This window comes from Falco punctatus (assembly GCF_963210335.1).
Source record: "Falco punctatus genome assembly, chromosome: 2".
Classification (NCBI taxonomy): domain Eukaryota; kingdom Metazoa; phylum Chordata; class Aves; order Falconiformes; family Falconidae; genus Falco; species Falco punctatus.
The window spans coordinates 1,752,870-1,774,708 of record NC_137581.1 but is presented as its reverse complement, the minus strand read 5'-3'; the positions used below and the strand labels follow the sequence as shown (position 1 = coordinate 1,774,708).

The following is a 21,839-nucleotide window of genomic DNA, read 5'->3' as shown; positions in this document are numbered from 1 at the left end:
GGACCCCTCATCCCTCCTGGGCTGCGCTGGGGACCCCTCATCCCTCCCGGGCTGTGCTGGGGACCCCCATGCCCAGGGATCCCCTCTGCTCCCTCCCAGGCTGTGCTGGGGACCACCCCTGGTGACCCCCATAACCTTGCTGGGGACCCCTTATGTCCTCTCCTAAGCAAGCCTCCACTCTCCCTCGGTGCTTTTGGGGATCCCCTATCCCCAGCCCCTCCCAATCCTCTTCCCTCTGCTCCATCCAGGGTACCCCAGCCTTGCCCACCCCCCCTTCCATGCAGTGAGGTGCATGTAGGGCGCCTGGCCACAACCCCCTCCTCACCCTTCCCTGCAGGTGGGGACCCCATCCTGCACCCTCACATCCCCCCAGGGGCCCTGGCACCCACCGCCAGCAGCGGTGTCAGTCTGGCTGCCTATGGGGGAGAGGAAGAGGGTGGGGGGGCTGAAGGCAGCAGGCTTTGACGCGCCAGGGGGAAGAGGAAACCCAGATTTTCTCTTGGTTGAAAAAAACGTTGGTTTAGGGTGACCCTGTGCTTTCGGGTCCCCAATACTCAAATCAACCTTTCCGCAGTCACAGCACAGGCGCCAAAGCTTTCTTGGCGGCAGGAGAGCAGGAGGGTCGTTGTCCCCTACGACAGGAGGGCGCTTTTCAGGAGCATTTTCTTGTCAGGCGTAAGCTTTTTCGGAAAGCGGATGTCGAAGTAGATGAGGAGGTCACCCTTGCGCCGAGGGTCCCGGAGCAGCGGCATCCCCTCCCCCGGCACCACTTTGCAGTACTTGGGGCTGCAAAGCCAGGGAGGGGGCTGAGAGGAGCCGCAGGAGGATCCTGACGCGGAGCTGCGGCACCGAGCCCCACGCACACGTCCCAGCAGGTTTCCTGGGGCAAGTTTGCTCCTCCGGCACCAAGCGGTTGCCCGCCCTCGCCCTTCCAGCACCGTGTCCCCCAGGCTCCTCACCCCCCAGCCTGGGCCATCCAAGCCCTCCCCTCACTCGGGTTTAACACCCCGCCCCCACCAAGCCTTCTCCCTGCCTCTGCCACCAGCACCGCAGCCCCAGAGCAGAAGAGCAGCCCACCGGGGGCCGAGGAGGAACGCTGAGGTTCCTCTAAGCTCTTCACCTCCTCGGGTGCCAAGCTCTGCAGAAAAGCCCCCTGTGCCCCCCTGGCCATTTGCCCCATGGCACCTACTCCACGATGTCGTTGATGGGGACGTTCAGCAGCCGCCCATCCAGCGTCCTCACATCCACCGAGCAGCCGACCAGCGCCTGCGAGGCAGGGAGGGGAGCGGGACCCGGCTGTGTTTGCAGCCCCAGAGGCAAACGTACAGCAGGGCTGGCTCCAGCCCCTCGCCTGGCACTTTACCTTTCCCAGGGGGACGGTGGCAACATAAGCGAGGTTGTCGTCAGTTCTCTTAAACCTCGGGTGGGGTTTCTCTCGGACAACAAAGGTGATGTCAGCCGGAATGACGTTTGGGCCCTAAAAGTGAGGAGATGGGGGGGGGGGGGCGTGGAAACGATACCTGGAAATGGTTTGATGTAAACCAAATTATTTTATACAGGGAAAGACAACACAAATGCCTGCCCCTTTGTGGCTGCTTTCAGCTGTCTATGAAAAAGTGAAAGGGATTTTCTTCCTTTAAGGAAAAAAGGAGGCTCTGATAAAAGACTCCTGCTCAGCCAAGGGAAATGAGACAGGGTTTTGCAAAGGCAGTGCCGGGCAGAAACCCACTTCTTTCAATTATTTTATCTATCCTAAGGAAAATCCAGGCAGGAAGCACGCCTGACAGTGTTTCTGAGCACAGTAACACCGAACCGCTCCGTTAGCCATGCTGCCAACTGCCCACAGCAGTGGGAAACCTGCAAAGAGCATGCAGCCGGTCGCCAGGAAACCTGGCCCAGAACTTCACGCCACAGTCATTACCTGGTCTCCTTCCTTCTCAAAGGTGACCCTGGTGCCCTGCTTCCACCCTGGCTGCACCTCGATCGTTAGGATCTTATCCCTGATTGCGCTCGTTTGACCATCTTCATTCATCACCTGCGGGGGATAAGTGGGTTAGAAGAGCTGGACCCTGTCTGCAGAGGTGGGTCTGTGACTGGGTGGGAGCTCTGCTCCGCCGTCAGAGCAGCCAGCACCAGGGATGGGTTCCATCCATGGTGGCGCTGAGCCCCCAGGCTGGACCACAGCCCTGCAGTGCTGGACACTGCTCCACAGATGGAACAGACACCGCTGCGCTGAACACTTTGGGATGGAAGAGACCTTCCAAGACCAGCCAGTCCCACCCCCCGCCAGGGGCAGGGCCCCCTCCCCCCAGCCCAGGCTGCTCCCAGCCCCGTCCAGCTCCCTGTCCCCATAGCCTAGTCATTTGTGATGGGATGCAGGAGGAAGGATTTGATGGCAGTGATGGCTGCTGGGTTGCTTATAGCTCTGCCACTGGCCTCGTGACCTTGACCGAGTGACTGAGTCTGCTCTGGGCTCCAGATCCTGATCTGAAGGGGAACCATGGTGGGGAAAAAGAGGGGCTAGGCAGAGCTGCTGGCATGCAGTGCTGGTCCAGGGCATGAGCACCCAGGACCTGGAATGCCTGTGGATGCTGCAGTGCTTAGTGCTTAGAAGAGGGCAGCTGGGCAGTGTGGGTGCTCTCTGACCCTCCTCTGGGATAAGTTTTTTTTCTCTTTGTAGCTGCGGGAGATTGCCAGCCGCATGGCCCGGCTGCAGGAAGCCCTGAATGAGCTCTCGGAGGAGCACAACGTGACCCTGGCACAGTCGCGGGTAAAGCAGGGACAGCTGGAGAATGAGCTGTGTGCTTCCCTGCAGGAGAAGGTGAGGGGGTTCTGCCTGGGTGGTGAGTGCCTCCTGCTCTTGCTACTCCTGGGAAGGGTTCCCTGCCATGCGACAGGCTGCTGCCTTCCCCGTGAGGAGAGAAACCCTGATCTTGCCAAGACTCGGTGTCAATTTAAAGCTGGGTGACTGTGCCTCTCCTTGCTTGGTTCCCTTGTGTTGCACTGTGCTCTATCCCATGTCTCTGTCACCAGAAATACTTGGAAGAGAAGATTGAGATTCTCCAGGGGAAGATTTCTGTGCTGGAGGACCAGCTGGCCAAGCTGGAGGACTGCAGCACCCAGGAGAAGGGAGAGGTCATGGGTGACATACTGAAGGTACGGCTGGGTCTTGAGAGAGCCTCTGGCTCCCACAGCGAGGGCAGGCAGTGCTGGGATGCAAAACTAGCTGGAGGGAGTGGCAGGTGCTGGAGGAATGCACGGCAAAGCCATGCAGGGCAGAGCCAGCTGCTCTCTGCTGTTGGATGGGGGTTGTGGGGCTGAGCACACTGTGGGGAGCCCCTTTTGTGCTGAATTTAGAAATACTGCTCCTGGGTAGCTGCTGGCACCCCCAGCCTCCCATAGCAGTGATCTGTTGTGGAGGGGGTGGCTCTGCATGGTGGGAAAAGACTTCTGGTTTGAGAGAGCAGAGTGGCCCAAGGCTAAGGGGAAGGTGGGGTGTGTTGGGGTGCACTGGGGGTGCTGGGAGGGCAGGCAGGTGCCAGGCAGCTCCCATTGGGATGCAGTGCATGGTTCTCCAGTGAGAGTGTAGGATGCAGCTCAACTAACACCTGTGTGTGTGTGTTTTTTCCCCTCCCTCCTCTTTGCTCTGCCAGCTGGAAGAGCTGAAGCAGGAGGTATCCAGCCTTGTCACTAAAGAGGCTGAGCTCCAGGCCACCATCCTGCGGCTGGAGGAGGAGAAGCAGCAGCTGAGTGGCCTTGTTGCCAGCCTTCAGAGCTCCCTCTCTGAGAGCCACCAGGCCAGGGAGAGGCTGGTGCAGGACCTGCAGGCATGGGAGGCCAGCGAGCCCAGCAGGCAGCAGGAGCGGGAAGCGGAGGCAAAGAAACTGTCTAGGGAGTTGACCCTGCTGAGTACCAGGCTGGAGGAGTCACTGCGGGAGATGGCACGCCGGGAGGAGGAAGCTGAATGCTTGCGTCAGGAGGTGGAACGGGCCAAGGCAGACTGTGCTGCTGAGCGAGCCTGTAAGGCAGAGCTGGAGGAACAGCTGCAAAACTCCCTCAACGAGCAGAGGGTGCACCAGGAGGAGCTGGCCCGATGCTGGGAGCTGATGAAGGAGAAGGATGGGGAGCTGGATGAGCTCCGCCAGAAAAACATCTCACAGGATGAAGAGCTGAGGGACCTGCAGAAGACTGTCAGCGAGCTGAAAGGAGAGCTTTCTTTGGAGATGGCCAAGGAGCGGGTGCCCAAAGGGGACAAACTGCAGGGATTCTCAGAGGCCACCCAGAGCAGGGATGTGGAGGGGGACAACATCAAGGCTACCTGCTCAAAAGAGATGTCCCTCAAAAGCTTGGAGGAGAAGACTCATGACAGGGAGCAGGAAGCTGGCTTGAGCCAAGACCTTTACCAGGGGAAGCTGAAGGAGAGCCATGTGCTTAGTTTGCAAGTGGAGGAGCTGGAGCAGCAGGAGGCTACGGCCACCCTGGAGCGAGTGGAAGCCAAGGCGGAAATAGCAGAGGCTTTGAGGGAAGCAGCCCAGCAGCAGGAGAAGGCATTGGAGCTGCAGAAGGAACTACAAAAGGGCAGGGAGCGGACCCAGAGCGAAACAGCTGTCACAGCTGCTGAGAAGGAGCTGGCATCCCTCTCTTCTGCAGGGCAGGAGAAAGGCTGGTCAGAGGAGAGCTGGAAGGAGGAGCTGGAGAAGCAGCGGTTGACTATCAAGGCTCTGAAGAGAGACCAACATTTCCAGAGAGAGCGGGAGGACAAGCTGCGTCAGGAGGTGCAGGTCTGCCAGGACAAGTGCCTCCAGAAGGAGCAGCAACTTGCTGCCCTGCAGCGGGAGTTTAACAGTGCCCAGGCGGAGCGTGCCTCCCTGGAGAGCCAGCACTGCCAGGAGCTGGAGCAGAGGGCGAAAACCCTGGCTGCTCTACAAGCAGAGCTGGCAAAGGCCAGGCTGGAGGCGACTGAAGTGCCATCCCTGCGGGAGCGGTTAGCAGAGCAGGACTGGGCCAACCAGCAGCTGCAGGCAGAGGCAGCAGAGCAGGCGGCACGGCTGGCAGGGCTGCAGCAGGCTGAGGAGACCCGGAGCCGTGGGCAGCAGTGGCTTGAAGCGGAGCTGGGCCGGTTCATGGAGCAGCACACGCAGAATATGAAGCGGCTGCAGGAGCTGGCAGCCAGCAGTCAGCAGGAGGCTGAGGAGGTATTGCGCAAGTTCGAGATGAGGACTAAGGAGTATGAGACCAGCCAGGCAGTGGCTCTGCAGGAGAAGAGGAGGATGACTGCTCAGGTAGGGGCTCCTGCAACTGGGTGGGCTGGGGGTTGGGGGAGCTCCCCAGGAAAATGGGTATGTTTGGTCTTCTGCGCACACCTGAATCGCAGAAGGGTTTGGGTTGGAAGGAACCTCACAACCACCCAGGCCCCCTCCCCCCAGCCCAGGCTGCTCCCAGCCCCGTCCAGCCTGGCCTTGAGCCCTGCCAGGGATGGGGCACCCACAGCTGCTCTGGGCAGCCTGGGCCAGCGCCTCGCCGCCCTCACGGGGAAGGGTTTCTTCCTCACGTCCAACCTAAATCTCCCCTCTCTCAGCTTCAAGCCATTCCCCCCTGTCCCACCGCTCCCTGCCCTTGCCCCAAGCCCCTCCCCAGCTTTCCTGTCGGCCCCTCCAGGCACTGGGAGCTGCTCTAAGGTCTCCCCGGAGCCTTCTCCTCCCCAGGCTGCACAGCCCCAGCTCTCCCAGCCTGTCCCCACAGCAGAGGGGCTCCAGCCCTCTGACCAGCTCCGTGGCCTCCGACGGGCCCGCTCCAACAGGTCCGTGTCCTTCTGATGCTGAGGACCCCCGAGCTGGACGCAGCGCTGTGGGGGGGGTCTCAGCAGAGGGGAGCAGAGGGGCAGAGCCCCCTCCCTCGCCCTGCCGGCCACGCTGCTGGGGATGCAGCCCAGGGCACGGGCGGCTTTTTGGGCTGCGAGTGCACATTGCTGGGTCATGTCCAGCTTTTCATCCCCCAGCACCCCCAAGCCCTTCTCCGCAGGGCTGTCATCCCTGCAAGGCACAACCCAGGTGATTTGTGACACAAAGGTGTCCAGTGAGGGCTATGACTGCTCTGCTCACCCAGCCGTGTGCAAGTGAGCAGAGAAGAGGGAGAGGACAACTCATACTCCATGGCAAATTGGCTGTGGGTACAAACAGGATCAGATCGAGTAGGAGAAAAGTCAGGGGCTGGAACCAGGAGACAGGGACAGTGAGAGGGGGAGATACAGGTCACCAAAAGCACAAACAAGACACAGACAGGTGTGGCAATTAAACGGTGGGAGCCCAGAAAACGCTGTGCTCCTTCTCCACACCTCCTCTGAAATCAGCCCTGCCTTCCCACCAGCTTTCACAGCACCTCCCGTGCTGAATTCCCTTTGCCATGCCAGGAGAGGAGGGTACCGGCTGCCCGGTCGAGCGTGGCCCCCCTTCACCCCCACTGCCCCTACCCTGCGGGAGAGCTTAATCTTCTTGGTGCAGCCATAGAACAGGTCTTCAAGGGAGAGGTAAAGATCCCGCACAATCGGGGGGTCTTGCTTCATCGCTCCTCGTCCTCGCAGCCCTCCAAAGGGCAGGATCAACTCCGAGCCATCCTCAGCAAAGAACTCTGCATGAGTGAGCAGAGAGGCAGGGGGTCACCTTACTTGGATCAGAGGTCGCCCCCCCCCCCCGGGGTCTCCTTATCGTGGAAGCAGAGCACCCCAAACATGCCACCCAGAAGCAGAAGCTTCCCATCTGCTTCTGCCTGGCACCACCTTCCCCCTTCAGCTGAAGTGTTTTTCTCCAGGAAGGTTTTTAATCTTGCTCACAGGTTTACAAGTCTCACCAATCTGACCCCACCTTTTGATGGGAGTCCTCCTAGAAAAGGGTCACAACAGGAGCTGGGGAGAGCTGACAGCCTGAACGTGTGTCCCCAGGCCTCTTGCCCCGTGCAAGACTGGGGCAAGTCAGGCTCTAACCTCCAAGCACCAAAGGGACCTGAGAGCAGCTGGGCAGCGAAATATCCCCATAAAGCTTAAAGCTCAGAGCTGGCAGTGGCCACGGCATCACAGCAGCCACAGACAGGGCCTGGCCCCCCTGCACGGAGCTCCCCTACTTACCCTCAAAGGGGTTGTCTCCACCAAAGAACTCCTGGAAGACTTTGTCAGGGTTGTTGTGAAACACATAGCCGACGGTCCAGGGGTTGTCGCTGCCGAACTCCAAGGGGATGCCGCCTTTGAGCCCCTCTTCTCCAAACTTGTCGTAGATGCCTTTCGTCATGGCTTAGGGAACAAGGAGGAGTTGGGAATGTCCACACTCTCCCATGCTGGGTGCTGGGGGAGAGCCCCAGCCCGAGATCCAGGTTTTGCTTGGATGAAGGCTGCAAAGGGGGGCTCCCCATCACCTCATAGACAGCAGTAGGTGGGATGGAAGCAAGCGCATATGCCAGCTCTCAGCCTGCCTGTGGCCCAGAGAGCTGCTGCCACCTCCCTGGGTGTGCCAGCAGCCAGGGATTCAGACCTCCGCACACCTCTGGCCATACCAGAGATGCCGCTTCACGCCCTGTCCAGCCCCTAAAACTCTGTGGAAGAGAACAGTCTCCCCACTTACGGTTGCTGAGCACATCGTAGGCCTCTGCCAGCTCCCTGAACCTCCGCGCTGCCCAGGGCTCCTTGCATTTTAAAGGGTGGCTCTTCAGGGCCAGCTTCCGATAGCTATGAAGGGGACAGGGGGGAGAGCCCACCCTCACAGCCAGCCCCGGGGTGCCAGCACACCCTCAGCCTAGGCCGCTCCCTCCCAGGTGCTCCCTGGCCCCTCAGGCCCCTTTCCCTCCCCCATGCCCCTTCGCCCCCCCCTTCAGGCCCCGGGGCGGGGAGCGGGGGGGAGGCGAAGGGCAGCCACGCACCGGGCAGTCACGCACCGGGCCTCCCACCACCCCCCCCGCCCCCCCCGCCCGGCCGGGGTCCCTCACGCCGCCTTGATGTCGGCGGCCGCGGCGCCGCGGCCCAGCCCCAGCACGGCGTAGTAGTCCTGCCCCATGGCGGCCCGCGCGCCGTTGCTATGGCCACCGCGCGCCGCTTCCGGCCCCCGCCGCGCGGGGCCCCATGGGAACTGTAGTCCCCCGCGCGCTTCCGCACTCCGGCCCCGCCACGGCCTCCGGCCTTGCTCCAGCGGTTTTTTTGGCTTGTGGGGTTTTTTTGCCCCTTAAAAATACGTTTTCCTGGAAATCTTCCTCCCCGCACGGGTGTTACCAAATAAGCTGCTTCATTTCAGTCTATTCCGTGATACAGTCACACCTCTTCTCCACTCATTTTTACTTCCCCCTACTCCAGAGACCACATTTTTTCAGCGGCGGGGGGCGGGAGGGAAAAATTGTCACCACACAAGATCTTCTCCAATGCCTCGGAGCTGATCGCCTTGAATTTGGACAGCAAAGCTGTGCAGGTGGTCCCTTACCACGTCCTTCTCCCCGCTGCCCCTGTGAGCGGCAAGTCCCCGTCGCTGCCCGGCCACCACACACACACCCCGCAAACGCAAACACTTAAAGGTCAGAAAGTTGGTATCTCCTCACTATTCCATCTCTGCAGCATGTGTAAATTTGCTTCTCCCAAGAAGCAACCTGGAAAAGAAAGGGACAAAAAAAAAAAAAAAAAAAAAAAAAAAAAAAAATGTAGTATTTAAGGAGAGCATTTCCCAAGTGACAGTTCAAAGTAAAATCCTCAGAGACCAGCTTTCCCTTTGGACTTTTACACAGGGAAGAGGTGGCGAGCATCTTGTGAAACAGCATTAGCAGGTTTTAAAGGACAGTTCAAGGTTTCCCCAGGAGCGCAGGAGCAGCAAGCGCTCACGCAAGGGTTCTCCTCTTCGATCTGGAAGGGGAAAAATTACTTTTCACACGTTTTTCATGTTCTGCTCATGCCAATGGCTTGTGCAGGTCCAATCTCAGCTTCCAGGTGAGGCTGAGTGTTAGCCTTGAGGGTGTGCATTGGCCAGGAGTGGAAGAACTGGACTGTGGAGCTGGAGCAGATTAAAACCAAGAGCGAATTCCCGCCTGCACTACCAGACTGAGCGCCCAGGGAACTGCTCCTGATCCTCACCAGCCAGTTCGGCCGGCTGCCTGGAAACGCCACTGCAAGACTCACTTTCTGGTCTCAAGTCACCAGGGGACAAGAGAAGACAGGCAGCACTGTGCAGTCAGCTGCTGCTTTTACCTTTATGATCTGCCCAGCACAATTCATTCACACTTTTTACAGAAGCACAGCTCTGCCAGAGCTACTCCACCGCTCTAGTTTTGCACCTGCACGATGGAGACAAGAGCCAGCGTACACCACAGAGGACTTGTTTATGAAACTCAAGATTATTCAGCTAAGAAAAAACCCTTAAACTTAAAAGTCAACTGTGTGAAGGAACCTGTTGTGCAGGCTGCCAAATCCTGAGATAAAGGCAGCTGCCTGCTACCCGGCACCACCTTTCCCTACACCCTTTACATATTATCCTTTTATATATTGCTCTTGGGCAGCACACCATGCTCCTTACCTTGTACACAGGGTCGCAGTCAGCTTCTGTGAGATCAATGACATAATCGAGGTCTTGCTGAACGATAAAGCAGGTTCCGTCACCTACACGAGCAGAACAGATACCAAGCAAGGAAGGAACATCAGCCAATTAGTGAAATAAGCCATGCTCTTAATTACAGGCACTAGCAAGTCCACCAGAAACACCTGATGACAGGGCATGAAGCCCCCAGGAAGATGGAAACATGCTGTGAGGATGGGAAAAGGCCCTGACAGTTGAGATGCACCTCAGAGGCCCCATTTCGGAGGCACACAGGGGAGCTGAGGGCTGGAAATCACAAGGCAAAAAGCAACCATGTAACATATAGCTCCTACCACAGCACCTTTTTGCCACGGGTACTGTGTGGCCCTCTCTTACAAGTCACCCAGAGCTTGCATGCAGGAGGGCATTACCCAAAAAGCATAAAACTCCTCGATTCAACTATACAATTTCTACTGGCACAACGCAGTGCTTGAGTTACCTTGGCTGGCAATAAATCCATCTCGGTAAGTGAGCAACGAAAGCACCGGTGCTCCTGACCTATGGATGACCTGGATTGGAGTGCTAGAAAAAGAAGAAACAAGGGATGGATGAGTATTATGGTCTATAGAGAAGAGCCCGTTCCAATGTGTGAAAGAAGAAAGTGAGCTTGCAGTTAGAAGATACGCGAGGCAAACACAGAGGACACGGGGACTCGATCAGTGGTTAGCAAAGAGTCTCTGTCCTCTAGCAGCAGACACAAGTCAGCACTGGTTTTCCTGCAGATGTTACCAAAGCATCAAAGTGGAAGTAAGGAGTTAGCTAGCAGGTGAACACCAATAAAACCTCCTTGCTGGATTACAGACACAGATTATCTTCATCAAGACACAGTCAAAAAAAAGCTTGGTGCTCATCCAGCACCGAAAGACTCTCCACCCTTTGGTGCCAACCCCTCCAGCCCCCACCCAAAAGCACCAGCTGGATGCCTCCCTGCTCACAGCTCACCTGTGACACTAATAAAAACAACTTAGAGCAGCTCCTGCCCTCAGCGACAGTGCAGTTCCAGTCCTATGTGGCAATGAGGATCAGGGTAAATGTTAGGATCCTTCAAAGACACTTATGTCCCACTGGTAAAAGGAAGGGGCCGTGCTTTTAGCAGGAGGAATACTGCTGTCAATGTACATATACATGTAGATAATCACACAGATACTCATCTATAGCATAATGTGCACTATATATAAATTTAAAAAGCAATAATTTGCAAGGTAAGGCTATGCCAAGAGCACGCCTATTCACAGATCAAGACTGGAAAGCTTTTCAGTAACTAGGAAATCTGCACCAAGCCTATAGTCTTTTAGGAGGCACTTTCCGGAAAACATCCCATCAGATCACCAACCTGAGCAAAGGTATCCTCCCCAGCACTCCCCAAGAGAAAGAAACGGCTGCAAGAAGCTCTTGGTGTCCATGGCTTGGGCCGTGTCCACCCTTTAGAAGGGACATTGTCTGCCAGCACCCTCAATCTGGCTCTCTTTCCCCGCCAAAAAAAAAATAATAAAAAAAATTATTCTTTAAATACTGGCAGCCCCAGGCACGCACTCACTTGGTGTTTCTCACATCCAGCTGATATATGTTCCCATCCTGAGTGCCTGCTAGGATATAGGTACTTGAGAGGAATGTGCAGCAGTTGAACGCATCAGATCCGACGAAGAGGAACACCTGAGAATACAGGAACAAACCCAAGGATCAGACACTCACAAATGAGGATGCAGGACACCCAGGAGAAGGAAGCAATAATTCATTTAGGAAGTCAGTGCAGTCATTTTCATGAGTCACGGCATAAACTGGCAAACCCAGAGTAGGTTATTAACCCCTCAGCTCTGCTCCAAGAGGAGCAGGAGAACAGCGCTCCAGGATCAGTTCTGCCAAGTCAGCAGAGACAGCGCAATCAGTCAATGCTCCTGGGTCCCCTTTGGAGAAAGGCTGTGTCGATAACAAGTGAACCGATGCTGAGCTCAAACTAATCTTCAGACACCCATGGAGCGGCGAGACCAGATTTGCACGGCAGGTTGGCAAAGACCACTCCTTCCCGCTAGAGCTGCGGTCATCGTTACAGAGGCTGCAGGTTTTTCCCAGGTGAGCCTCTGGCATCTCACTGACCAGCCTCGGTGAGCTTATCTGTTCCACCCTAATTTTACTCTTTGCCAACACCACAAGCAGTTCAATCTGCAACATCATCGGAAGCTCCTGTCCTACTGCCCAGGGCGGTCCTGATAGTAGCCGAGATCTACCAACTCCACTTCCCTTTGCTAAGAGGAGAGAGACGGACTGGTGACCACCTGAGATACCCTTCACACACCACTTAAGACACCCGGCAGAATAAAAACTTTAAACCCTGGCTGGATGAGACAGCCTGCAGTTCTTGCTTTCACGATGACATCTACTGGCCACTGTTTAAATACCGTTTCCCCCACACCCGGGTTAAATTGTAACCAATTCTTACTCCTCAAACCCCCACATAAAAATCTGGCCAGTAGGAAGGAGAGACAGCATCCCTGTACTGTACCGGGTTTTAGTCTCTCCTCCAGGAATAGGTACAGGAGAGAACACTGCAGTACAACACCAAAGGCAGACGAGCCCTGCCCTGCCTCCAGCCTGCCTGACCCCTTCTGTGCCACATGCTGAACCTCACCATGGATCAGAGCTGGGATAACACTAACCAGTTTTTCCTGCCTAGTTACCTAGATAGGTAAACTATTCGGGTTTAACCCAGCTCGATTCCTCATGCCAGTGCTCTGCACAGCCACGTGAACAGCTGCTTACAAGCTGAAGAGCTGCTGCAGTGACAAAAGAAATGATACAAAGGGACTGAGGGCCCTGGAGCTGATTTTGCAGCAACATCTCTGAGCACTCTCCCAGGCAGGTACTCCTGATAGTCTCAGACTCCTTACCGGCTGCCTGCTCTGCAGTCCCACTCCTTGAAGCTTCTTGTCCTCTCGAGCCAGTAGCAGGATTTTCCCTTCCGTCCCAATCTCACGTTCACCTGACAAAAGGACAGCAGTTAATTCCAGCAGTGGCTACGCAACAAAGCTTGATGGTACCAAAACCAGTTTGGATCACCCCTGCCGAACCTACAGCAACGCTCCTCCACCTGCCCGAGACACCAGCAAGGCAGGCCAGTAACCAAGGAGATGACAGTCTTCATCACTCAAACGGCTAGATAACACTTAATTCCTCCTCAGGACCGGAGTGCTCCGTTCTGGTGACTCTAGTTCCCTTCCTTAGGTGGTACAAGGGCACAAGCGGTATGCCACGCACCTGGGATTATTGGTGACAAACCTAAGCAGTTCGGGACAGGGGAAAGAAGATGACTTTTAAGAGAAAGATCCTTACTAGGAGCTTTTTCAGGCGTGCCCAGGTTCAGCGAGTTGTCAGCAGTGCCCACGGCAATGCCATTGACAGGAGAGCCACAGTCAGCGATGACACCCAGACAGGCGGATTTTCCACAGTCCCAGAGACAGGCAGTGCCGTCTCTAGAGCAGGAAAGGACATTTCTCCCCCGATCCACAATGGCAGTGTCCAAAATACCTGCATCAAAGCAAAGGCTGAGTTCAGACAGACAGCATGGAAGGCAGATAGACAAAGCATCACATTTCCCAAGGCAAACTCAACTACATGCCCCAAGCCACTGTCCCCAGAGTGCCACCAGTCACCCAACGTGGGATAGGAAGCCACAGAATCTAGAAAGAGGTAGTATGTGGAAGGCAGCAGCTCCCAGCAAAACCATACAGAGTAGAGCCACCGCCTGGCACAAAGGCAAGCTATTGCCAACAAAACGATGGGCAACGCCTTGTCTCAGACTGAGCTGATACCACAGCTGCTGCAGTTTTACCTCCACAATCAACCTCCAACTTGGGCAGAAAATAGCCCGGCCCAACGCTCTTAAAATGCTACCGAGTCCAGCTCTGTATAATCCCAAAATTATAGGAGGGCAAGCAGCCACCATATTATCCAGCTACAGCAACATGAAAAGGGCAGTCTTTGCAGGTGCTAACATCCCTTACCTACTTTATTTTACTTTGGGCTGTCAAGTCTAGATCTGAAAAGCGACAGCGGTTTTTTGGAAGGTAACAGTCAGACGGTTACAAGATTTAATTGACACTTTGCCTACAGAAGCAGTCATTAAACATGACGAGCTCAAATGACAGGACAAGCCAGGCAAACCAACTGCAGCAGCTTGAGCTGGAGTTGGAAGCAGTGAATAGTCAACTTCAGAGCCACTGGGAGCCGTTCGATCAAAGCTCTGTTACACTGCCTGCCATGTTTTGTTCACGGGACATTGGAGGCAAAGTACTTTGAATCCACACAAACAGATCACATGAGAACAAAGGTAGGTTCAGTGCAAGATGAGTTTTCCAGCTAATAAAGTTTTGCGCAGCCAGCCACGTGGCTTTAACCTTTTCAATAAAGCCTAGGACCTTGTGAGACAGGGAAAACAAAGAGCCTGTACAGAGCAGTTACTTGCTCAGGGAGGAGATAATTTGGCACAGGGTTTTGGGCATCTGATGCCACATCCACAACTCACTTGGACTTGCTCACCATCACCCAAGCCGTTCAAGCTGGCATCCCTTAGGAAGCAACCACCTGCTGTGACAAGACAGTATCACTGGCCACTGTGCTCCGGGCCACGTGTAAACAAGAGTAAAATGGGAGCCTGCTTAAGTGTTACGTATAAACACACATTGCTTCTGAATGAAGGGTCCTGGAAACCGAATCTCCTTTCAGGAGATTAACAGAGGCTCCGTCCAGAAACTTGCTTTGATCGCAGCTCTCAGGAGCCTTTCTGGATAGCACATTTTCCATTCCTCACAGTTCTTCTCCAGGACTAAGACACTGTCAACTGGAGGAGTTTGTAGCATAGAGCCTGAATGCAAGGAACCGCACTGAACTCACCACATAAAGGTGGCCAGTGCATCCCCTATGCGAGGACACAAGGAGGGTGAAGAATTTACTCTCATCTTCAGCAGCAAGACCAGCTGGACATCTGCCCTTGGTAGAAGGGTGAACAAGCTTACGCCAGCCCTTCTTAACAAATAATCACTTAAGTATCCTCGCAGCTGCTCTTGTTCTGCTTTACTGACTTTCAACAGCATGTGTCCTCGAGGCAGGTAACTGCCTGTCTGAGTTTTGCAAGTCCATAATAAACTGCTACATGCTTTTTCTGGGCAAGACAGGAGAGGGGGAAAAAAAAAAAAAAAAAAGAGGACTCTGAACGTGAGCATGGTGATCTGGGTGCAAGCAGAAGGCATTCCCAGTGCAGGCGGCAAGGCTATCGAATGCAGGTCAGAGCTCTGGAAAGCTGAGGCTGCCCTGGAGAAGCAGAATGCCCCCTGCCTCCATCTCTGGCACTCACAACAGGCTAATGGACTGCATCCTCCCTCTTTTTACCTTAATTACAAGGAAAACACAGGCTGGCGAGCGAAATTTCATCTGCTCAATACAACAACTACTAATCTTTTTATTCAAGTTCTGGGAGCTTGAAAAACATACTTTGGACATCTAATACAAATGCACAGCACGGTGCAGCAGGCTGGTGACCAAACGTTAGCCCTTGGGTGCACGGCAATTACACGCACAGCGGATCAAGCATTTTAAAGGCCAAATACTTCGTACCTCCTTTGTGACCTTTAAATGTTACTACACAGCTGGCATCTTCTGCTGACCAGATCTTTAGCTGGGCATCCATTCCCCCACTCAGAACAACAAGGCCCGATGGGAAAAACCTGCAGCAACTCACATCATACACATGGCCTTCCAATAGTCTCTGGAAAAACAAAGAACTGCTTGTGATTTCCATTCTTAGCACCCTTGCGTCCAGCAATTTTTGAACTATACCACTGGAAAACTCCACATTCCCATGTGGGCAGAGGATTAAGCTCAAATCCTCTGGGTTTGCGTTCCTGGAACGGACTTGTCTGAATTCAAGGCAGTCAAAGGGGTAGCAGGTACACTTTGGGCCTCCTTCTACCATTTGAGTAGCTAATTACATAGCAAAGGGCTCTGCATTTGTTTCTAATTACAGGTTAAATGTCTTTATCCTTTGCCAAACAAGCAGCTGACTGTCAAGCTCCACAAGAAACACCTTAACTAGGAAGACAGCTAGCCATCACATGGTTAATCCATCACAGGCAGGGGTCTCTTCTCCACACCTCTTCCCTACTGCAGAAAAAACATCAGTGCTTGTACCACACAGGTGCTGCCAGTTACCTTCTGCACTCCAGCTGTCATTCCTAAGTCCCCATTCCGATTTTCACCCTGGGACTTCTCTCTGGATAGCTGAGCACCATTTCCCTTGGGAAAAGTCATGCTTCCCAACAGGCTGGAGTTAAAACCTCTGAGATGTCAATGTTTAATTAGCTTTTCATTCAAAAGCCAGATTCTTGCCCACCCTAGACCACAGTCTGCAGACAACCTGACCAAAGTCATGGCCAAATGATTTCAGTAGTGTCACAGACAACACACATCATCAGAGCTAAATGCTCTTACTCTTATTTCTCCATTTGCAGCCTGCCAGATTTTCATGGTCCCATCTGTGCTGGTAGACACGCCAAGCCCTCCACCACTGGAAATATCAAGACAGGTAATCTGCAGGAGAGTAAAAACACCAAGCATTAGCTTTTTATGGCCCTGTCTATAGATATTTCGGCTCAAGAGCTTAACTCTGTACTGGGGGAGACCTGCTAAGTACATCACTCAGCACTATTATCTCCCTAAGACATACTGCTGAACTCATTTAAAATGCCCAAAAGACTTTCCATACTCCTAGCTAAACAGCTTTAGCCTGCTAATATCCCAATATTTAAGCAAGGACTTCACAGGCTTTCTTGCCTCACCCTCTCAGTGTGTTTTGTGAGATAATAAGCCCTTAACATATCAAAAAAACAAGCGGATCCTGAACAGCTGAGGTTTTCTAGAGGACAAAGACAGCATAAAAAAAAAAAATCTCCTCAATATATTTGTTTACACAGATTGCTGCATTCCTCCTTCAAGGGCAAGCTGCTGATCTGGGCTGACCTGCAGCCAGGGCTCAGACAGTGGGTGACTGGAAACAGGCATGGGGCACCCCAGATTTCTTGTCATTTCCCACAAATTTGACAAGAGAGAGTGTTGTTCTCTGCCTATGACTCTGCAGAGATCTACAAGGCAAGGACAAAAAAAAATGCTGAGTCAGAAGCCTGCACAGACAGCAGTTTTATTTCAGATTTATCCCAGGTGAAGCAGAAATCTGGATTTTTCTAGCAACTCCTGTAAACAGAGAAGAAATGGAGCTGATCTCTTCCACACTAGCTCGAGGTAACTGGCCAGCTTGTGAGCACCCTGACTCACAAGCCCACAAGACATCGTTTGAGATAGTTATGAAGCCAACGGCACAGCCTGAATTTTCTGAAACACCAACACAAAACCAGTTCCTTATGAACACAGGCTAACTCCTCACACAGTCTGTCACACTAAGGTATTAACAACTGCCTGCTTTGCATAAACACTGGGACAGCCGAATACTTTTGAATAAGGCAGATGTTGATCTCATATTCTTGCAAAAGGGTGGCCTTTTCTGTGATGCCAGACATTACTGCTGCCATTTAGGAAAGGCAGATGTATTTTAGTCATGCATGAAATAAGGTAACCGGTATTCTAGCCTTGCAAGAAAAGATTACATCTTCCAAGTGACAGACAGATTTCCAATATAGACTGCAGCAACACTGAACAGGCTCAAAAAACCCCACAATTATATAGGTTTTGTTAAAGCAAACGTTAACAGTAGTGTTGTAGCCTACAGAAAACATTAAAACTATCACAACTATGCAGTAGAACAACTGCCTTGCCTTGCAAGATTTGGATGCTGGAGTCACACTGTCATTACCTCCAAAAGATTCCTAATAATTGCATACGGGGCAGGGATGAGGTTGCTCATCTTCATCCCAGGCTTCAGATTAAATGCTTTTCTGAACAACTAGCTATTCTCAAACAGGACTGGGCTTTGTCAGTCCTCTTGTACGTGCTCAGCCTTCGCTAGCAGCCAGCCTGAAGGGACAGCTGGATTTACTACTATGTTCACAGGGAAACCCAAAGATACAAGGGAATTGAGAGATTTTGCCAAGAAAGATGACAGCTACAGGCCTGAGATTTAAGGACAATACCCTCAGGCAGACCAAGTACATAACAGATCAGCATCAATCTCCAGCTATTAAGGAGGATGTCGCGCAGCATCCTAATGCTGCATGTGCATCAGTCGGGGCTTGTGGGGACATGATATACCATGTCTCAGTCACAAGTTCTATCCAAGCAAGAATCAGACTGAAATGCTCTCCTGAAAAACTCTGACAGCTCAAATCACAGCTAATTTTAACAGGGTGCAGGATCAATACTCAACCTCCACTTGAAAAAAAAGCCTGGGAATTAAAACAGGAATTGCAAGATTTAGTAGGAGTAGAAGGTTCAGTCATTACAATGGCCATTAAGTGCATTTAGTTACGTATCGGTAATGTGAGAAATACATTGGTAACGCGAGTGGCATTTTACGTAACAAACCAATCTGTGGTAATTTGCTCCCTAGTTAAAAAGAAAAATAAAAAGTCCGTGAAAGTCATTCTAGCAGAAACTAAAAGCCTCACTGACGTCTGACAGATCTGAAAATTTTCAGGATATGCATGTGAACAGGCAAGGCCAAGCACGAGTGCTTAGAACAAGAGGCAGCAGGTAAAAAAGGATAACTGAAGCTTAGTCCACAACAGCTTTAAACTCATCTACATATGAATAGATATTGCTTCAGCTGCTTTCCAGAGGAGAGCTCTGCAGTGCAGCTGTGAGCCATCACACCCATTTGACAGCAGACTAAACACTTACACATTTCCATTTTGCTGTGCTTTGAATGTTGATTCCATTTATCACACAAAAGGGCAGCTGGGGACCCTTCAGTAGCACAAAGCTCAGAGAAGTGATTCACCTCTGTCTCCAGAGCTGCCTCACTGCCAAGCCTGTCTCTCAGCAGAGTCCCACTTCCTCTTAAAACAGCTGTAGAGATGTGGAATTGCCTTTACGTCAAAATGGGCCTTGATTTATATTGCTTTTGAGCTTTCATTAATAGAGACTGACTTTTCAGCATTTTCAGCTGGGTTTACTGCAACAATGTACTCAATAAATCATGAGACAAGTGTACTGAAACATCTCCAGGAGTCTTCAGGGGACTCCCTTTAAGGCAGCTGGCTGTACCTGCAGGCTACACACTCCCTAGTTTCTTGGATGGTTTCCACATGGGTTAAGCGCTCAGCAAAAGTGCAGACTACTTTCCAGCAAAGCCAAGTCATGTGCTTCTCTTCAGTAAAGAAATGAGATTTCAGGTCAGAGCCAGCCTTTCTGTACTGCTATTTAGCGAAAAGCTGTACTTGTTGCACCCTCAGATTGATGGGGGTGCAATAAGAAAGAAGATTACTCAGCAAAACTAGCAGGACTGCTTTTAAGTAAGCGAGAAGTTCACATAATTGATTAAGTTTTCTAAATACAAGCTGGGCCTTTTTGGCCTCTGAATTCCCATCAGGCCAAGATGTGTTTACATAACACTCAATTCCCAGCCCCGCAAACAGAAATTAATTTGGCAAATATCAGATAACTTCATTACACAGGAGCAAACAGCTGCTGCAAACTGGGTATAGATTTGAACCACAGACGAAGAGTTCAGTACCTGGAACCTCTTATTTCTATTTTTGTTTTTGACAGATTAATTCACACATCTTATTCCTTTCCAGGGAGATCTGTCACGGGCCTGAAGTGAGCAGAAATGAGATTACAGGCAAGAAGACAGTCTAAAGAATTTTAGACATTATTATTGGGGTGTAAACAGTTACGATCAAGTTTCGCAAGCTTCTATGATCTGGTATGTTTTATTACCTAGTTCACACACAAAGAAAGTCACACTGTAGGCCACCGCTCACAAGCATGCAACAATCAGAGAAATATTGTGAAACTTCACTGTCACTTCCCGTTATTTCCCAGTCACTTCACAAGGTTACTTACACTTTTCTGATGAATCCTACAAAAAGTTGTGTACGGGGCCAGGAACTTCGTGGACACATTTTCACGAGGACAAGAAATAAGGATGCTTTTCTAGGGGGTGAAAGAGAGGGGGAAAAGAATTAGAAGTGCTATTAGTCCTACTGAAACACAGAGGCTGCCACAGTAGATCTACGATCTGGACCTGGCTGTGGTGTCTCACAGCCTGAAAACAGATGGAAGGTGCGGTGCTTGGCTCAGCTCCTTGGGCTTCTTCAAGAAGACGACCCCGGGTGGCAAGAGCTGGCTGCTATGGCCTGGCCAGCCATGCCACGCAGCTCCACCCTGACTATGGGATGCTATGGACCAGCTCCAGGGTGCTGCACAGGTGGGAAGCCCAGGAAAACTAGAAAGAACCACGCAAGGGAATGGGCGACAGCTTTAAGCTGCTATTTTGACTGTCATAAGAGTAGGGCCCCCTCACGCGTGGAAGGCGGTTACTGCCCCCGGCTCTGCCCCAGCCTTGTCACCTTGGTGACCTCCCCAACCACGAAGCCTTCAGAAGCAGCGATGTCAGGGACGCCCTCGGTGCTGAGCCCACGGCGGGTCAGGCTGCCATACAGGGTCGGCTTCCCTGCGAGGAGAGCAGACGTCAGGTCAGCCAGCCCTCAGCCCCCGCAACCGCCTCAGTTCACCTTCCCCTCCCCCTCCCTCAGCCACAAAGCGCCCCCCAACCGCCCTCCTCTGCCGCCCTCCCCCCCACCCACCTCTACGGGGCTCCTCGAGGCCCTCAGCCGCCTCCCTCCGGGGCCTCCCCAGGCCCCGCACCACTCACCAGGGCTCCGGCAACTCAGCCAGGCCTCACCCTCGTCCCGCCTGCAGAGGGAAAGCGCGGCAGTAAGTGCGCGGCAGGAGAAGGGGGCCGGGGCTCGGGGCAGGGAACCAGCAGGGCAGTACCCACCCCAGCGCCTGATTCCAGTCGCTCTGGATGCGCAGCGTCGCCGCCATCTTGCCGAGGCAGCCACACCCCCTTCCGCCTCCTTCCTTCCCGTCAGCCCCCGCGGGGCGGAAGCGGAAGAAGAGGGAGAAAGCGCCCTCCAATGAGCGAGCGCTCCCGCCACCGCGCCCCGCCCCGGCAGGAACTGCCCCGGCACCATCCTTAAAGGGGCCGCTCTGCTCTGCTCGGCTGGTATGGGGGGGCTGGGGGTGGTGTGGAGGGCGCTGGGGGAGTGCGTGGGGGAGGCGCTGAGTGCCTGTGGGAGGGGCATGGAGGGTGCCAGGCGCCCACTAGGAGGGCGTGGGGAATTTGGGGCACCAGTGAGGCAGTGGGCGGCAGCTGGGGGGGATGCTGGGCACCCATGCGTGGGGGTGAGATGGTGGGGGGCGGGTGTGGGTACCCACGGGTGGGGATGGGCAGGTGTGGGTTAGGTATGGTGCTGGGCACCCGTGGGTGGGGGTAGGGTGCACGGGGGAAGTGCTCTGAGCACCCACGGAGGGGATGGACAGCTCCGGGTAGGGGAGGGTGCTGGGCACCCATGGAGGCATGGGGGCTGAATAGGGGGTGCTGAGCTCCACCTGTGGGTGCATGGAGGTTGCTGGACCCCCCGCAGGGTGTGGGAGGGGGGTGCCCCCCCGGAAAGGGTGCTGTGTCCCATGCAGGTCTCTTCAGGGGAAGGCACCTGCCACCGGCCACCCCCTGCAGCCCAGCGAGGCCATGGCGAGGCCGGGCCATGCCAGGAGCCACCAGCCGCTGGAGGAGGCCGAGGAGGCCGAGGACCCGGTGGACGCCATGATCTCACGGACAGGCTGCATGGCACAGCACCGGGAGCTGCAGGAGTGCATGGCGGCGCGGCAGGACTGGCGACACTGCCAGCCCCAGGTCCGGGCTTTCGGTGACTGCATGGCCCGGCGGCAACGTGCCGAGGAGCTGCACCGGGCACCCAGCCTGCACCCAGCCCACCCGTCACCCACCACCGGGGAGTGACAGTCACCTGCTCCCAGCACCACAGGCCAGCCCACGCTCAGCACCCCAGGGGTGGCTGCATCATTCGACCCTTTTTTAATATTACTTTTTATTCAAGCGGGTGGGTGTGCCGGTAAATCTGTGTTCTGTTGTTGGGAAATTAAATCTGGTGGCATTCATCATCCTGGCCAGAGTGCTTGTCTCCATCCATTGCTGCTGGGGATAACTGGAAGCTCAGAGGGGCGAGATGGGGATTTCCAGCCCAAACTGGGAGGGTTCATGGCACCCAGGCTAGGTCA

At 53.9% G+C, this 21,839-nt stretch overlaps 3 protein-coding genes across 5 annotated transcripts; 1 reads left to right on the top strand and 2 right to left on the bottom strand.

Annotated features, from left to right (window-relative positions):
- Nucleotides 1–574: 574 nt before the first annotated feature.
- On the bottom strand, nucleotides 575–8,370 carry DNAJB13 (DnaJ heat shock protein family (Hsp40) member B13). 2 transcript variants are annotated; one of them, XM_080375589.1, is made up of 8 exons: nucleotides 8,252–8,370; nucleotides 7,611–7,714; nucleotides 7,121–7,282; nucleotides 6,470–6,627; nucleotides 1,922–2,035; nucleotides 1,364–1,477; nucleotides 1,190–1,266; nucleotides 575–786 (listed from the first exon to the last, which is right to left on the bottom strand). In XM_080375589.1, exons 1-8 carry the CDS (start codon nucleotides 8,266–8,268, stop codon nucleotides 633–635), a joined length of 900 nt encoding a protein of 299 aa, XP_080231715.1. In that variant the 5' UTR covers nucleotides 8,269–8,370; the 3' UTR covers nucleotides 575–632. The 2 variants fall into 2 exon arrangements, with proteins under 2 accessions (XP_080231715.1, XP_080231714.1); XM_080375588.1 differs by lacking the exon at nucleotides 8,252–8,370 and adding an exon at nucleotides 7,972–8,215.
- Nucleotides 2,398–6,453, top strand: LOC308058943 (nuclear mitotic apparatus protein 1-like). The gene is made up of 3 exons (XM_080375567.1): nucleotides 2,398–2,821; nucleotides 3,034–3,156; nucleotides 3,654–6,453. Exons 1-3 carry the CDS (start codon nucleotides 2,702–2,704, stop codon nucleotides 5,814–5,816), a joined length of 2,406 nt encoding a protein of 801 aa, XP_080231693.1. The 5' UTR covers nucleotides 2,398–2,701; the 3' UTR covers nucleotides 5,817–6,453.
- PAAF1 (proteasomal ATPase associated factor 1) lies at nucleotides 8,288–20,648 on the bottom strand. 2 transcript variants are annotated; one of them, XM_080375585.1, is made up of 12 exons: nucleotides 20,539–20,648; nucleotides 20,413–20,453; nucleotides 20,108–20,211; nucleotides 19,602–19,691; nucleotides 16,077–16,175; nucleotides 15,204–15,354; nucleotides 12,924–13,118; nucleotides 12,482–12,573; nucleotides 11,134–11,249; nucleotides 10,036–10,118; nucleotides 9,537–9,619; nucleotides 8,288–8,619 (listed from the first exon to the last, which is right to left on the bottom strand). In XM_080375585.1, exons 1-12 carry the CDS (start codon nucleotides 20,583–20,585, stop codon nucleotides 8,542–8,544), a joined length of 1,179 nt encoding a protein of 392 aa, XP_080231711.1. In that variant the 5' UTR covers nucleotides 20,586–20,648; the 3' UTR covers nucleotides 8,288–8,541. The 2 variants fall into 2 exon arrangements, 1 of the variants encoding a protein (XP_080231711.1); XR_013926064.1 differs by lacking the exon at nucleotides 8,288–8,619 and adding an exon at nucleotides 10,539–10,601 and having other exon boundaries at nucleotides 9,599–9,619.
- Nucleotides 20,649–21,839: the final 1,191 nt, after the last annotated feature.